Source organism: Poecilia latipinna, unplaced genomic scaffold, assembly GCF_001443285.1.
Source record: "Poecilia latipinna isolate Pla-1442-1.1 unplaced genomic scaffold, P_latipinna-1.0 Scaffold715, whole genome shotgun sequence".
Classification (NCBI taxonomy): domain Eukaryota; kingdom Metazoa; phylum Chordata; class Actinopteri; order Cyprinodontiformes; family Poeciliidae; genus Poecilia; species Poecilia latipinna.
In genome coordinates, this window is record NW_015113331.1 from 131,558 (window position 1) to 148,913 (window position 17,356).

The 17,356-nt window shown below is 37.8% G+C and overlaps 1 protein-coding gene across 9 annotated transcripts in view; it reads left to right on the forward strand.

The window, feature by feature from the left end:
- LOC106955203 (disco-interacting protein 2 homolog C) overlaps positions 1-17,356 on the forward strand; it is a 174,151-nt gene that overhangs the window by 35,637 nt on the left and 121,158 nt on the right. For 4 of the 9 annotated variants that reach the window (XR_001426521.1, XM_015045234.1, XM_015045237.1 and 1 more), the window contains exon 1: positions 12,164-12,409. The exons of 1 other annotated variant lie outside the window; for it this stretch is intronic. Coding sequence is in view for 6 of the 8 variants with exons in the window: in XM_015045234.1 (XP_014900720.1) it covers positions 12,181-12,409 (229 nt within the window). In the remaining 2 variants the exon portion in view is untranslated. Of the gene's footprint in view, positions 1-10,080; positions 10,229-12,162; positions 12,410-17,356 lie in introns of those variants that run through there. 4 more of the 9 variants (XM_015045239.1, XM_015045240.1, XM_015045242.1 and 1 more) reach the window with 3 other exon arrangements.

Consider the following 17,356-nt stretch of genomic DNA (forward strand, 5'->3'; position numbering starts at 1 on the left):
CAAATCTCTTAGTTTTGTCTTATTTCAAGTGTACTGATTTACAAGTAATTTGTTTTTACACTTTTGGTGTATTAGGAACCTATTTGTAATAAATAATAATGCAACACTTAACCTGATGGGCCACAATCTGAAAGATCAATACACTTTAAATCCTAATGAATATTTAAGAACTAAAATACATTTTAAATACCTGAAATAAATAAACAAAACAAACAACAAATAAAATGAATTATGAAGTCTGTGGAAACTAAATCGTCCTTCAAAAACAGGTTAGTTGAGAGCAAAGCACCAGACTGAAGAGTTTTCTCATCCTGTTTTTGGTAGAAAAAGAAAAACAATAAAGCATGCAAATGTAAATTATTGAATTTCTTTTAATTTATCATGTGATTAATTGATTTATTGCTTATTGCGACAGGCATAATCAAGACACATCCAATTCAGTAACTTGCACATCGTCTTCCTCAGCTTCTCCACCTCTGTTGTGCTGGTCGTAGTTTCCCTCTGTCCTGCCTTTCTCTCCATCTTTTTTCCTCCGTCCCTTCCTCCCATCCCGTCCCTTCAGGTCTCCCCAGGTTTCTCTCCCCTGCCTGACTTTGCAGTATGAGTGCAGAGGTGATTCGGATCACATCGCCGCTGTAGTGACGTTGCAGTTTCCCATGAGAGACGCATTTAGTCTGGGGAAAAAAAACCCTCCTAAAATTCAAAGTGTCACATTTGGAGGTTTGATGTTTTGCTCACTTTTAGAGGAACACTGTGTTTTTGTTGAGGTTCCTGCAGCTCTTCTGTCTGTTAAAACACACACAAGCTAAATACTGTTATTAATAGAAGCGTCAGGGTGACGATGCTCAGCCCAGGCCTTTACAGAAACATTTACAGCTGAATCTAAATACGATTCAGCTTCTGTTAGTGAGTCAATATTATTTAAAACGTCAAGATTGTTCTATGAGATTTCCTATTTTGCTTTAGATGTTAACATTTTCTAATGCACTAAGCATTTTAACAGTCTGAGTTGGAAATGGAGAAATGCGAGATGCCATTCCTCTCAAATTTGTCTTAAATTACTATTTTTTTCTTATTGTTATATTTTGTGGTTTTACACTGCAGAAACTCTACATTTCACCAAGTATTTTTGTCTTGTGTCTTTAGCAAATATCTTAGTACTCTTGAAATAGGACAAAACTAACTTGCAACAAAATTTTCAGCGAGATGTAGGACTTTCTTTTAAAACCACTAATTCCACTAGATTTTTCAGTTATAACATTGGAAAATGTCTTGTTATAAGTCGGCCAGTGCAGCTAATCCTTTTTTCTGTAGCAACAGACTCATTACTTGCATTGTGTTGATGACTTTACAGCAATTCCTCCCATTGAGCATATTTTATGTTCTGTTTATTGTCATATTTACATAAAAAAAACAGAATCTTTCTTACCAAGTATTTTTGTTTAATTTCTATTGCAACTATCAAAATGGACTTAAAATAAGTTGCCTGTTTTTGGCAACAAGTTGGTGTTTTATGGTGTCTGGAACCTGAAACCTACAGATGAGTTAAATTCTAGCCGCACTGCTTGTTACCTAGCAACCCCATCAGAGTTCCGCCCGTTACCTAGCAACCCCTGCTGAGCTCCAGCACGTTTGGTCAGCTGGTTTTAAATCGGCAAAAGGCGTTGTTGTTGACTTGCCATCCACAAACCACTTGCTGCATTCCTTGTTGGTTGTGCAGGAGGCTCCACTTCTGCTTTTCAAAAATGTAAAGTTGGATAATTGCGCATCTGTTTTTCAGCTATTTTTATGTGCGAGGATTAAAGTCACAGAGGCCCTAAAACAGCTCATTCTGAATGAAGTAGACTCAAAGCTGATTATGTAAGAATGATTTTGTGCAAAACATGTTGTGTAGACTTGTATTAAAATGCTCAAGGTATAAAATGGGTTTTATTTTTGGGAAAAGAAAATATGTTTATTGGTTTTAACTTACATTTTATTGAGAAATTTACCAGTCTAAAGCAGAAAATGTAGATCTCTTTGTGGATTGATCTGATGAATTGTTTTCAGTCTCTCCATAATACAATATTTTGGGTTGGTAAATATGTTTGAAATGGAACAAGTGGTAATTTTGAAAATAATAAAACGGATTTCATCCTCCTTCACTGTCATTTGGACAGTGTGACCAACATGTTAGAGCCGACAGACTGGTTTAACCGTCCAGCTGCTCTCACCGCCTGTCCATGGAATAATCTGCGGAGTCAGAGCCGCTCGTCGGCTGCCACGCTGCGGGTTCACGGGACAGAGCTGCTAATGTTTTCCTTGGACCGACTCGGTTTGGAGCCGCAGGGTTCTGGAGACGCCGCGGTGACTCAGCGACTCGTCAGACCGAGTTTCTGTTCTCTGAACTGCTTCAGGAATCAAAGACATGAGAAGTTTTCCTCTTTTAATCACAAACTAAGATGAAATCTGGAGAATTTTTTGCACCGGTGTTGTAAATCTGACAGACTTTATTTGTCTGTAAATCTGATTTAAATGATGCCAAAGAGGTTTCTTTTAATTTAGAAAAGACTTGTAAAAGGAAGTATGATCCGTGTTCCTATTAACAAAAACATTTGCTGTTGACATTTGGTCCTTGTTTGCTTGTAAACCTCCAGAAATATTCTGCCTTTCTGCACTTTGTTGAGTTTGGATGGATTTCACAGGATCATAATTAACCCTTTAACTCCCAAATAGAGCTGTGAATTAAACATTATTAATCAGGATCGATTTGTTTGGGCACAGCAAGTTGGTGGTTTTATTTCTTTTCTTCTTGTGAATTAATTACATAATCAGAACAATCTGAAGTGTTTGTTCCTGTCTTTCCGCCTGAATTGCGATGCAGCGCTGCAGGGCTATCTTTGGACTAATGCACCAAGAGTTCTGGTTCTTTTTCCATTACAGAACAGCCGTTTCTGGACTCACATGGTTTTTATATCCTGCCTTTAAGAGTCTCTCCCCCAGTTGTGTAACAGCAAGAAGCTGACGTAACGACTCAAACTGACCCTGAACCAACATAGCAATGCAGCTGGAAGCTGGTTCTTTCATATTGGCTCATTTTACTTTAATAAAACTGAAAATAAGAAGATTTTTAAATTTGTTTAAACAGAGTAAACTTGGGTTTGAAATGAACTCTGGTGAGAGTGATTTGTACGGCGTTCCGGCTTGTAATCTTGGCGGTTGAGCAGAACTTTTTGGTATTTTCTCATAAAGTACCAGGTTGATTTCTCTTTAATTAATGAAAACATAATTTGAGAACTGCTTTCTGTACATCCTCTGGTTGTCTTTGTCTGATATCAAAATAAATCGGCCTGTCTATGAAACAGTCGAGTTTGACACACACAAAAAGAGAATCTCAATTAATTTAACTTTTTCCTTCAGCCAAAAACTGAATATTCTACTTCATAATGTTGGCTGACCTTTGCACCTAAACCATGGAGTGACTTTTGCAAAGTTACAGTAAAAAATTGAGATAAATAATTTGGGTTATTCAACCTGCCATGAGAGAACTAATTAAAACTTAACTTCAGACTAATCATTCAGTAAGCGAACTAAATGCTCTACAAACTAATCCATTTTAAACTTGCTAGCTAAATAGTTAGCTTGTTAACCAAACATTTATCAAGCTAGATATTTAATTATCCAACTAAATATTTATCTTACTAATTAAATATTTAGCTTGAAATTATGATATTTACATATGAATAAAAAACATGGGAAAAATATAATTTTAAAAAGTTCTCTTTGCTGTTATGACAAACTAAAGAACCCAGGTTTTACTGCTAAATTGTGACATTTTTTAGGACTCCATGCTAAACGATGCTATGAGGTTAAAAAGCTGCAATGTTTGTAGATCAATGAATCATTTAGCTGCTGCTGAATGTGTGTAAAACCAGCCGGATCTGTCTGTTCATACGTGTCCCTGTTTGGTTTGAAGCTGTTCCAGTAAAATCTGTTCTCAGGTAAGAGCCAGGTGTTGCATCGTGAAGCTCTGTGTTAAAATAGTTATCAAAGGTTTCATCAGCGAGACTGCTGAGTCACCGTTAAACAGTCTGTGGACTGTTTCAGCAAAAAGCAGTGAGCTCCAAGGTATTGCATTAACAGGATCTCAGAGGGTGTGAAGGACCTCCGTGGAGAAAAGCCCTGACCTGCCGTTAATCTGGATTAACACGGTTTAGGTGCGACAGAAACACCTGAGAGGAGTTAGTGTCTCCTCAGGGATTTAGTTCAGAAACTGAAGGTGTCAGGTGGCGCCTTCTTCACATCGCTGCTGGAACAAAATTAGATTGTTTCTTTTTAGTTTGGATGGATTTACCTCTTTATCAACTCCAAAATGAAAATATGACTTTATAGTCACTCCTTTTGGCTTCTTGTCAGTAAAATCACATCTCCTTATTTATTTATGCAAATAAAGTGATGACAAATGAACAAAATTCCTCTTATTTAATATCTACAGGCTCCCACTAGCTCTGATTATAACAAATAATAAGATTAGCAATCATCACTATGCAGATGATACTTAGCTCTACATTATAATGTGGACACTGAACCCATCCAACACTGCAAAAACACAACATTTTACAAAGTATGTTTGGTGTAGCTTCTAATGGTGATATCTTAATACACTTGAAGCAAGACAAAACTGACTTGGAGGTAAATTTCCAGCAAGATATAGTGGCTTGTTTTAAGTCGATAATTACTTAATACCGATTTAAAAAGTGCTAGTTACATTGGCAGATTATTTCAAGACCTTTTTCCTTGTTATAAGTGAAATAATCTGCTAGTGGAACTATTACTCTTTTGTTAATATTGAGGAATTATTGACTTAAAACAAGATCCTATATCTTGCTGAGCTTGATGTAGGAGCTTTAAGTTATTTTTGTTTTCTTTCTATTGTGCTAAGATATTTGCACACAAAACTAGACCCAAAATACTAGATTTTGTGTTTTTGCAGTGAAGCACAAACCAACATGTGGAGGTGCCACAACTTTCTCCAGCAGAAACAAAACTGAAGTTATTATCTTTAGACCAAAAGAGGAACCATCTAGAGTCGGTTATTACAGGTAGAAACTAGCAGCCAGGTTGTACTGATGGACTCAGACCTGAACCTTCAGAAACACACAAACACAGTTACAAAGTTGGCCTTCTATCCTTCTGTCCTTTAGATCTAGACTAAAACACCACCTTTTTAGAGCTCCTTTTCATCCATAATCACTGGAACATTGACCAACATATTTCATGTGTATTGATGATTTTGATGATGGCACTTGACTGGTTTCTCACTTAGTAACTGTATGATGGTTTTATCACTAAAACTAGGAAGATGGAGCACATCACCCAGTTCTAAAGTCCTTCCACTCAGAGAAAAGACTTTTACAACCTTTTAGTTCTTAAACCTATGAACCAAAATGAATCAAAGATCTGCTGCTGTTGTCGAGTCGACCTTCCAGATCTCTCAGGTCTTCTGGAGAAACGGCATTCAGCTTCTATTTGCCACAAATCTGGAACAAACTTCTAGAAAACTGCAAAACAGCTGAAACACCGAGTTCCTTTACAGACTAAAAACCCACCTAACTAAGCTAAAAACCAGAGCCGGCTGGTTTTAGAGCTGCCTTTGATTAATAACTGGAACATTTATTATTTCTGGTCTGGATTACAACTTTCCATTATCTGTTATTTTTGTTTAATTTAATATTTTTCATTAAAAGCACTTGACTGGCCCTGTTGCTCAATGTGCTATACTAATAAACTCATAATGTGCAGTGTCATACATCTTATTAAAACTCTTTGCTTAAGTTAAAAAAGGATTTCATGATGAGTTTTACAGCTCTGCTGATCTAATGCATTTTTAATGTTTAATTTTTCTGGTGTAAGGCTTTAAACTCTTGACTAATCATTTAATATTTGGCCATGAAGCCTTCCACTTAAATTAGGTTTTTATATGCTGTTAGTTAATTACTTTTCTGGAGGAGAAATAACTTCTGTGGCATCTGTTTTATGTCTTTAGCAACCCATATTCCAGACATAAAACTAATGATTGTGTGTTGCTTTAACAATCTACCAGAAAACATTTGCTTTAAAAAGCTTGAAAATGTTTATTTGCATTATTTCCTTCTTTCTTTCCATTCATTGCACTTCATTTCTCTTGCTGATCCTGAATCAGTCTCTGGTGACCCAGTTTTCCTCATGAGGGAATTCAAATTTCCCAGCTCTTTGCTCACTCTTCTACCTAAACAAAGCAACAGGAGAACCAGGTGTTTGGCCTTTTGGTTGCTTTCATGCCTGTTAACTCAGAGATGCCGAACCATTTCAGCCATATTTTGGGCTAATCTGCAGGAGATTGACTTTTGTCTGGTCTCATGTGCAAGATGGGAAACAAATATCAGCATTAGAGGTGTGAATTTGCTTTTTCATCCTCATATTTTCCACCTGATGTCCATAGAAGTGCTGGAGAATTTTATTTACATTTGAAATGTTCCCAGAATGATGCATGTTTAGATTGTTATATTTTTAACTAAGAAAAGAGGTTGGTAGACTGTTTTATTCCAGATTACACTATCAGACAGAATATGACCATGTCGGCCATCTTGAATTTGGGTTTTTATTGATTTTTAAAAAAAAAAATTTCCAAGGTGGAATAATGGTAAAAGTTTATTGCAGCGCTCCAATATATACTTAAAGGAGAACGAAAATGAAACCTCTGATTTTGATATTAGATGAATGTAATTTAGTGAAACATTTCCACAAAACATCCCTACACTGCAAAAACACAACATCTGCCCAAGTATTTTTATCCAGTTTTTAGTGCAAATATCTTATTACACTTCAAATAATAAAAAATTAACTTACATTTAACTTTTCAGCAAGATACAGCAGCTTGTATTAACTCGGTAATTCCTTAATAGTGATGAAAAAGTACTTGTTCCATTGTCGGTTTATTTCACTTATAACAAGACAAGTCATTTTTCAAAACCATTTTAAGGAATTACTTGAAACAAGCTCTTCTTTCTGCGGAAAAGTTACTTGTAAATTAGTTTTGTCTAACATATTTGCGCTAATTAGACCAAAAGTACTTGGTAAGACTTTGTGTTTTTGCAGTGTAAGTTGTTTGAACATCCTAAGATTTAAAACAGTTGGTGATTTTTACCTGTTTTGATCCCCGTTAGAGAATGATGTGAAACAAAAGAGGCTCTTTTAGCTCTGCATCACCTCTTCTCACGCTGCAATGCAACTCTGCTTTTGTTAATGTCATCAGAAAAAGCCGCGCATCGCTCCTATCAGCACTCTGCAGCACCTGCTTTCTCTGCTGCGCCGTTTAGCTTTTTCCCTCTGGATCTTCCGTCCGACCCGCTCTCCGCCTCTGATTGATGGCTGACGGAGAAGTTGGACGGAGACCTGACTTGCTCTGCTCGGTGCTATTGATTCTTTTTCACTTAAGACGTAATGAAGTATTGGTCAGCCTGAGGGAGGGAGTCAGCAGTGCTTAGTGAAGCAGCAGGTGAGCGCAGCCACGAGACACTAGACTTAATTACCACCGGTCTTTGTGTTTTCAGCTTTCCTTCGAGCTGCATCGATGGTGTTGTTGTTATCTTTGTGCCGGAGTCAGCTAATCATGGAATAAAATAGGAAGAGAACCAGACGGAATGGAAAACCTTGAACTCTTACCCTAGAACAGTCAATATCCCATCTAGAAAATGGATAATGTGACTTTTCAGTGTTTATTTTTATACATAATCTGGCAAAAATGGCAATATTTTAAAATCCCTGCGGTTTAAAGGGACAGTATCATGTAAAATAGACTTTGTGAGTTCTACATCATGTTACGATGTTATTCCCTGAACATACTCGGAGTGCTGCCTTCATTCTTTCATGCATGTTTGAGAAGCCCTTTAATCTCCATGGCAACCATTCGACTGTGCAAAACGCCTTGGCGGACATAACCCCGCCTTCGAGGCGCAGCTCCTTCAGACTAGCCAGCAGCAATTAGCACCTGGTGGAACTCATAAAAACATTGTTACAGGAGAGATGTTGTGATGACTTCCTGAAGCCGGAGCTTTAGAAAAATGAGTTTTTAAAGAAACAAGCTCAATTTCAAGGTGTTAAATTACAAAGTCATATTTGATATGTTTAGCATTTTTTTAACTACTGAAGGTAACATTGTTACTTGATTGTGCTATAAACAATCAAGGATGACTCTTTGGTCCACAAAACTTCTCATTTATCATCAAAATAGTTTTATGAAGTACTTCAACTTACAAGTACAAATTATTGTGACAATTATTGTGACTTCTGTCAAGTTGATGCATTTCTGAACATTTAAATCCTTTAAAAATCAGATCTATGAGGATTGATTCCTGCATACACTGGATTTGAGATGTAGCGGCAGCAGCTGAAGGACCCTAGGTTAGGCTGGTGCTCATGTTGGTGTACATATGAGGAAATATCCCCCAGGCTCCTCATTTTGCAGAAATCCTGTATAGATATTCATACTGGAGACATATGCTTCTAGCTCAAACTGTACATTATTCATGGCTTCCTCGAAACAACACCGGCCGCCTGTCACCTGATCCACAGGAAACCATGTGTTTCCTCCCCTCAGATTCATCTTACAATAATTATAAATATTTATGATTTTGCCCCCAAATCCACAATACCTCTAACTGTCAAGGAGTTTGACTAATGAGGCTTATCAGTTTTATGAGTCTTGTTATAGATAAACAATGTTTTGATCGACATGCTTTAGGTAAATTTGTAAAACGAATAGCCTCTACATTTTGGTTTGGTTTTTGACTGTATTCACCATAAAAATAAAAAATGTAATTGATTTGAATTTCTTTGCTGAACAATTCAGCAAAACTGGTTGGTAGAAAAGAACAACTTAAATCTGAGCAGTTAAATCTCTGTTGGTTTGCATGAGAGAGATTTATCTCAGAGTAAGCTGCCCTTAAATGGCCACAAACACGCAGTAAACACAGGATGAAGAGCAGAGGAAGAGAAGTGGGGAAAAACGTGACGAGTATGTGATAAAAAGTGCAACAGGAGAGAAAATAGCTTAGAAAAAAAAACAAAAGTGGGGAGGAGAAATGAAAACCAACTGGAGACATTTTTAATAAGAAAGGATTGTAAAAAGGACATGAACAATGTAAACTCCAAAAAACAGTTTTATCTCTAATAAGGATTCAGCAATTAGCAAACATTATTCTTTCATTGAAAAAAGTAAAATTGTGCATTTTTCAGGATGCATAGAAGATAATACAGTTAATTTATGAAAGAGAAGCATTTAAAAGCTGGTGATTTAGAAACAATTTTGACTGAAAATGTCAATTTCAGTCAAATTTAATTTTCAATAAAAAATGTTTGTTTCTGCAAAAAATGTTGAGTCTTTTTCCTCCTGGGGATTTCTGACTGCATTGGGATCTAGATATTGGAGTTTGTCTATTTCTGGAAAACTCTAAAACGAATATATTTTGTCCGGCACAATGAGTTATAAATATATGCTGAAGCACCTTAAATAAAACAACATAAAATTAGGTTTTATGTCCATTTTGGTTTCCATTTGATGTTTAATTGGAAAACACTTTAATTTAGTCTTATTTCAAGTATTCTAAGATATTTGTGCTTGAAACCTGATCAAAGCTACTTGGTAAGCTGTTATGTTTTTGGTTGAATCGTAAATTGTTCCAGTGCTTTAACATTTGTCCCGTTGGGCTCCATTCGCCTGTCAGAGGTCAAAGTTTTACGGCTGACCTGAGCGTCGGCCATGTTAGCGCAGGTTAACATATGGACCCTCCTGGCGTTTTGGGTTGGTGCGTAATGGATTGCTTTGGTCTTGCTCGTTTATACAGTGAAAGAAATATTACTGCCAGCTCACATTCCTTGCATTAAGTGCGTGCGTGCACGTGCCAGCTGTTGTGCACGTGGCCAGCAGGGCCCTGTCAACCTGAGTGCAGCGCGAAGCGAAGTGACAGATTTGGATCAGCGGGGTGTGGGGAGAGACCGGTCACTGCAAACTGTGCCGCAGTTAAATAATGTAGCAGCTCTAATTCATTCCCCTGAATTATGGAGGCTAAGCAGTTGTTTCTCGGGAGCATTTTCATTGCGACACAGTCGGTCTGCGTCTGACGGCTTCAGGCGAGAGACATCAGCCCTTCAGACCGTCTGGAGGTCAGTCAGGGAGAGGCAGCGAGCCGACAGAGACGCCCTTAACGAGGTAAATAGATTGACTTCTTACACCTTTATGTCTGCAGGGTATTAGCTTTAAGTCATCCGAAATATGTTCAGACTCGTGAAACTAATTTAAATCAGCGTTTGGTTGCTTGTTGTAGCAAAAACTTGAGTACTTGATGCAGTATTTGAAAATTTGCAGTAGGTTAAAGTTTTTTTCTTTTTAATTATCTGTCAACTAATTTGTTTCTGCATGGTTGAAAGATTTAAAAAATGTTTGTATTTAGTAGGCCTGTTGCAAAAAACAATAAATCAGTCGTATGATAAATCAATAATTTATCGTTTTCCTCTTTCTGATGACAAAAGTCTTCAGTTTTATCAACTAGCCTGTTTTTTGAAGGACAAGGAGACTTCATGTTTAATTGTATTTGTTCTTTTTGGGTTTTTTGGTTTATTTATTTTTAATATTTAAAATTTCTTCCAGTTCCAGTGGTAAATGTTCATCAGGATTTAAAGCTTTTTAATTTTTAGAATGCATTCTTGCATTATTTTTTGAAAATTGTCTCAAAACAACATTATCGTTTTATTACATTAACTTTTGGAACAGTTTATCCTTCAGCCAAATTTGTTGTTGTGCCAGGTTTGGTATTTGCTGTATTCTCGTAAAAATAATGAGTCACATGGTTTTTAGCTCCTAAGTTAGCCGGTTTTATCAGCGTGCTGCAGGTGTTGCAGCGGTGAAGTATGTAATTAGAGGACATGGTTGCAGTTATAATGTGTGTTGTTTAGACACCATGTGGCCGAATGGATGGAAAAACACACACACCAAGCTACTCTCCCCTCTCTCTTTCACATGTTCACCAACCGACAGCAGCGATAAGAACCCTTAAAGGTCGTGTGAGTGTGTGCGGTCCGGACTGAGTTATTTCAGCCGACACCTGATGTCAAAAGAGTGGACTTCCTCTGCAGGAGTCATGGCTCAACGCGCCACATCTTGTGTCACATTGAATTAATGGTTGGAGAAAACTCCATTATGTGTTTTTTGTTTTTAATTAAATGGATTTGTTTGATTTTATTGGAAATACTTCACTATTTAAAGCTGCAGTATGCAACGTCTATAAAAAACTATATTTTCTTAGATATTTGTCACCATTTTGGACAGATAATCTGGGGAAAAAATAGAGCTCCTCTGCTTTCTCACAATGTTGACTAGAAAGAACCAGTCAGAGTTTTTGTCTCTTTAAGAAGCTCCTGATCTTCTGAAGCTCCGCCTTCAGGAAGTCATCATAACATGGCTCCTCTAATAACCTATTGGCAACAATTTCACCAGCTTTCCTCTGGGAAAATAGCTCCTATGATGAGCTCAAAAGATGTGCAGTTCCACCAGGTGTTTACTAATTGCTGCTGGCTAGTCTGAAGGAGCTGAGTGGGGGAGTTTTGCTCTTTGAGTCGGAAGTTTGGAAACTGCAGCTCAGAGGAGGAGCTGCGCCTTGAAGGCAGTGCTGGGTCCAACCAAGTGTTTTGCACAGCTGAATAGTTGCCATGGTGATTAAGTGATTTACCAAACATGTATAAAAGAATCAAGTCAACAATATTGTGTTTTTGAAGAGGGAATAATATTACCACATGATCTGAAGCTCATAAAAATTGATTTGAAACAAGCTTTAATTGTGACTTTTGATAGGAAATTTAGCATCCATTTTTGAAAGGGCTGCGGACACCCCAAGCCCACCTCTTGGATTTACCCCTGTAAAGACAAAACAAAAGCATCTTATTAGTGATGTGTTAGGTGTTTTGACTTTAAAACAGGTAAATTATTAAAGATAAGCGATAAGAGAATGTCATCATCCTGACTGGAGGTTCCTGCTTGTTTTCTACGAGGTACTGAGGCGAGACGGAGAAACGGGAATACTCAGGAGATCAAATAGAGGATGAAAGAGACGGCAGCAGAAAGGTAGACGGACAGGGAAGTGTGCGGCAGGTCAGACTGTCAGAGAGATGAACCAGCGTCCCCCAGCAGGACGAGGGGAAGGATCTGTCAGCGCGTTTTGTTCCAGAGCGCGTTGTTGTTGTTGTTGTTTTAGGCAGCATGAAAGATTCGGGGAGATGAAAAGCACGGCTGGTCGGCAGGGAGGAGGCGGCTCTGCTGCTGCAGCGCCAGGAGACCGGGGGCAGCTGGGGTCGTCTTCGTCCTGCAGATCTATAGAGATGCAGCATGATGAAGAAGGTAGGACTCGAAATGTCCTGAAAAAAATTAATTAAATGTAACCTCAGTTGGTGAAAATTCCAACAAAACTGAAGATGTTTACTAAAAATGTCGTAACTTTTACTTAGTTTGCACTTTAAACTAACATCTTTCTAAGCATATTTCCATTTTGTTTTTGCTGCTGTTGACATTCTGGGCTTTGATTTGGATCTATTTTAATGTAGCAATGAAAGAAGGAAAAACCTCTCCCTGAAATAACCTTTAAATCTTCGGACATTTGGATTAAACTGTCCACTAATCTGCTTGTTGCAGCAACAATAAAACTTCTGCAGAAAATGTTTTTGAGTGAAGTAATCGATTTTAATGTGATTTCAAGACCAGGGATTTGAAAATAATTGGGAAAAAAAATCCTAAACAGATGTCAAACTGCAATGGTAGTGTATTTAATAAAAATAGTTTTAATCTATAAAAATGAAAATGCAAAAGGATATTTAGTTTCAAATGAATATAGAAGCTTTGGTGAATCATTAACATTGACTGCAAGCAAGTTTTTAAGATCTTTTATAGAAGAAAAGGTCAAAATTTACAAGCCGTTATGTCAGCAAAAGCCTTTCTATTTGGTATTAAAAAAATCTCATTGGGGAATGAAAAATATTTGAAAAAATCCCAAACAGATGTCAAATTGCAATAGTAGTGCATATAGCAAAACGGTTTTATTCTGGAAATTTAAAAATACAGGAAGATATTTAGTTTAAAATGCATGTCAAATATTTTAAGAAACGTTAACATTCGCCCCAAAAACTACAAGTTGGCCGCAGAAATAAAACTGAAACCTTCAAAATAAAGTCCAGAGTCCCAGGTCTATTAAACAAAAATGGAGTGTCTTTCACTTCTTTTCACATTTTTGGATAACAAGGATGTCTGCCAGTGTTTTGCTGTAGTAAGCAGAACGCTGCGTCATCAGCGTAGCAAAACGGTTCATGTCATTGGTATGATTAGCATTGACTTGGGTTTATTAGACAGTTAGCTAGACTGTTATGATTCTTACATCTCCCCTTAAAGAAGTTGTAATTATATCGTAGTATTCTTCATTTTTCTGTGCAGAAGAGAGAAAGCTTGCACCAGTTGTGAAGGCTGAACAGACACTGTGACGCCTGTGAAGCTGCTTCTGCTTTTTCAAGCAATCATTGTTATCTCGATTGGCCTCAGAGCTCTAGTGCTAATCATGTCTGGTGTGACGAGGTGCAGTCAGCGCTGAGAGAGAACATGTTGCTCCCTCAACAAGGAGCAACATGTCTTTACCTGAGCTGCCAGTAGTTGATTTAAAAAACAGAACCAATCTGTAGCTAAATAAAGTTTAAAGCTATAACAAAACATGTTTTTCATCCAATATGTTGAGCTAATGGGCACAAGATTTAGCACAAATTGGAATAAATTGATGCAATTGAAGTCCAGTTCATTTCAGTTCTCTCCAGATGTAAAATAAAGTTACAGCATTTGTTACTTTTTCATTTTTCTCTTTCACACTGCACTGTCAAACCAACCAAACTAATTGAAAAAAAACTATTTCCCTCCTCGCCTGTGGGGGCGCTGCACCAAGAACTACTAGAGGAAATGACGCAATACGCTCTGAAGAAGACACTGATTGCAACTTCTTTCTTCACCAAATGTAAACAAAGAATTTGAAGTTTTAGCGGATGGACGATTTTTCTTTTGTCTTTGGCTAAACACTACAAACTATTTCTCCAGCTAGCGATAAACTAACCTGTTTGTTTTGGTAGCATTTACGCAGAATGCCCTGCTTTGTAGTCCACTTCCGACTTTTGGAGCTGTCTCCAGTCCGCTTGGCGTTAACATAAACATTTGAACCGCACCAGAGTTCACCGAGGATTGCAGGTAGACCAGAGTTTGCATTTTTAGTTAGATTGCGTATTCTCACCTCCCCAAACGAACCGGATTTTACAGACAAACGGACTGGAGTTTGATTGAAGCAACTTAAACAGAACTGGTGTGAATGCACCATTAGAGTCAGATCTATTCAGGATTTTTACCTGCTTTTATTCCACCATACTTTTAAAACATGAATGATCTAAAGGTTTCTTGATACTTGATACTACTATTTGGAGTTTTTCCTTTTTTCTGCCATTGGTTTTAAATTTTAAGATGCTGCAGGGTGAAGTTTAAGCTTTGCAGACAATAACATCTGTTCCCATGTTGCAGAACAGAAGGGGTTTGTTGGACTGTAATGGATAGATGTAACGTAATACGGAGATTACAGCAGCTCCATGTAGACGCCGTTGTTCAGCTTCCGCCCCTCCTGGTTTACCTTTCGCCCACATTTCGTCTCCTCCTCTGACTCCTGCCATAAAGCGCTGGACCGGCGCTGCTGACGGAGCTGAAGGCTGATTCGCTGGGTGTCAGAGGAGGTCAACGCCGTCCAGGTCCAGTTTCAGATGTGCTCAAAGAGACAATCGCATGAATCCTCTTCACTGCGCCTTTCTTCTGTCGCATTCAGAACAATTCAATCCATATTATTGTTTAACTGCAGGGGAAATTAGGTTTGGAGCAATAAAGCACAAAGGCTTGGAGAGTAGCTCCACAGATTACGCTTCGATTAAACTTCCTGCACGGATATGTTTCCCTATAAAAACTGAACGACTGACTTAATGAAATATTGAAAGTCAAAGTGACTTACCTGCTGCCAGAGCTGGGAAGTGACCAATTACATTTACTCAGTTACATTTACTTTTTAGTAAATGTAGTTTTAGAAGTATTCTTACTACTCTGTACTTTTAATATGAAGTATTTCTACTCTTAGTAGTAATATTTCTGGATGAAAAACATGTTTTGACCAGAAATTCACCAGACACAGACACCCACCTGCAGTTTTATTGATAAAGATTTTATTGAAACTAACAGATTTGGAAACATTTTATTTTGTCTGATTTTGTTATTTATATGAATTGTCGTCATTTTTGTCCTTAAAATACAAACATTTCCACTTAACTTCATATTTTGCTCCATCTGATTATGTAATTCTTAAACATTAAATTATTGATAGTTTGATCAGTTACTCAGTTCTTGAGTGAACTTTTTACCAAATACTTTTTTACTCTTACTTCAGTAAAAATATGTTGAAGTATTTCTACTCTTGAGTTCAGTTTCTGCCTGTTTTAGAGAGGATATGCTCAAACATGTTTTACAATCTGACAAAAACTGATCCAAGTTGTCTAATAACTTGTAAAAATCAGGTAGAGCTTCCTTCACTGCAGCTGGAAACTTTCCCACGGCTGCCGGTTCTGCACCAGTTCACATACTGGACATGGTGGTTTGAGTGGATCTAGACTTTCAGGCTGCAGATGAAGTGTTCAGAAAGGGAATCCGTTTTCACTGAGTTGATGGTTTGAAGTTGACTGGAACCTTTCTGTCTCTGCTTCTTACGTCTCAGCTAGTTGTTTTTTTTTTTGTTTTGTTTTTTTAATCTAACATTTGTTAAATGTTTAACAGAACCAGCTTTTGGTTCTTGAAGACTCAGGTGTTTATTAAAACATATATTCAGTGTATTGACTGTATTGCAATATCCTCTTCCATTCTCTGAAAACAGAATTAAAATGTTTTTCATTTTTTGCGTGATCATAATTAAATGTGACTGCAATCGAACGTCTGTGTGAACGGTTTACAATCCCAAAACGACCCGCATGCGCAGAAGAAGAGCGAAACTGCCGCACAGCAGCAATCTGTTCAGGAAGTTAATGATGGCCGCCGCCTTCTATGGATCAATTTTCAAAATTCACACTTTGTAAATTTTTTTTTTTTTTTACTTCAGTTTGGGTCTCAATAAATTAAGTCAAATTCTACTGACACAGCACCGTTACCTAGCAGCCCGAGCAGAGTTCCGCCGGTTACCTAGCAACCCCAGCAGAGTTCCGCTCTGCCTGTTACCTAGCAACCCAAGCTGAGTTCCAACATGCTTGGTTGGCGTCAGTGTTTTGTTGTTGATTTGCAGTCCTTGTTGGTTGTACAAGAGGCTCCATTTCCGATTGTTGAAGATGTACGGTTGTGTAATTGTGCATCTGTTTGCAGCCATATTGGTCTCAAACTGTTTCTAACTGAAAGAGTGCAACTCAAATGTGGTTCTTCCTGATGTTTTTCTTTACTATTTTTACTCATTTCTGATTTCAAATGCAGCTGAGTAAATTACTTCACTCAAAACAAACTCAAGGTTTCCTGCAACAGATAAGTTGCACCTAAATACAGTAAGTCTGGTAAGTTGCTAGTTACTTTCCACCCCTGCTAATAGGTATTAGTGTGTGTTTGTATAGTTGTTTGTCCTTCGTTTCCTAGGAGATAATGGGACAAACCTTTCAGTAATGAACACCTTCTTTAGTCCCTGACAGGTTAGACTGACCTTAAAGAGGACCACACTTAGTATGGCAGACCGTTTCAACATGTATTCAGTTTCGTCTAAAAATGCATTTTGACTATCTGAAATGCTAATTTCAGATATCGACTTGCCATAGACTCAGAAGGTTTTTATTAGTGTTGGAGGCTCAGGATGCAGAGATAACGGTGTTAAGCATCTGTTTGTAATCTTGTATAAAATTTCCTTTCTTCCTGCAGGATCTTTTTATCTGTAGGCTGATTGTTAAACTACTTTTACAAGCGTTTATTTTTTTCAGTCGAGCGACTTTGAGGAGAACCGAGGTCAGTCTGAGAGTCAGTTCCCCTTCCTCCTGATTTATGTTGTGTGTGAGCACTTTTTCCTCGTGTTAACGTGTCATCATGTCTGTACAGAAGTGTGTGTAGAGTGTGTGTGAGTAGGAGTGTGTGCGTGGGTTTGCAGCACCTCAGGATGTCTGCGTCCTGACTGGTTTGGCTTCTCGGTTCCCTTTGCTTTTCCCAGCATCCTGTTTTGACACACAAACACACACCTGGATCCTCATCGATCTGAGTCGAGTCAAGCATGGT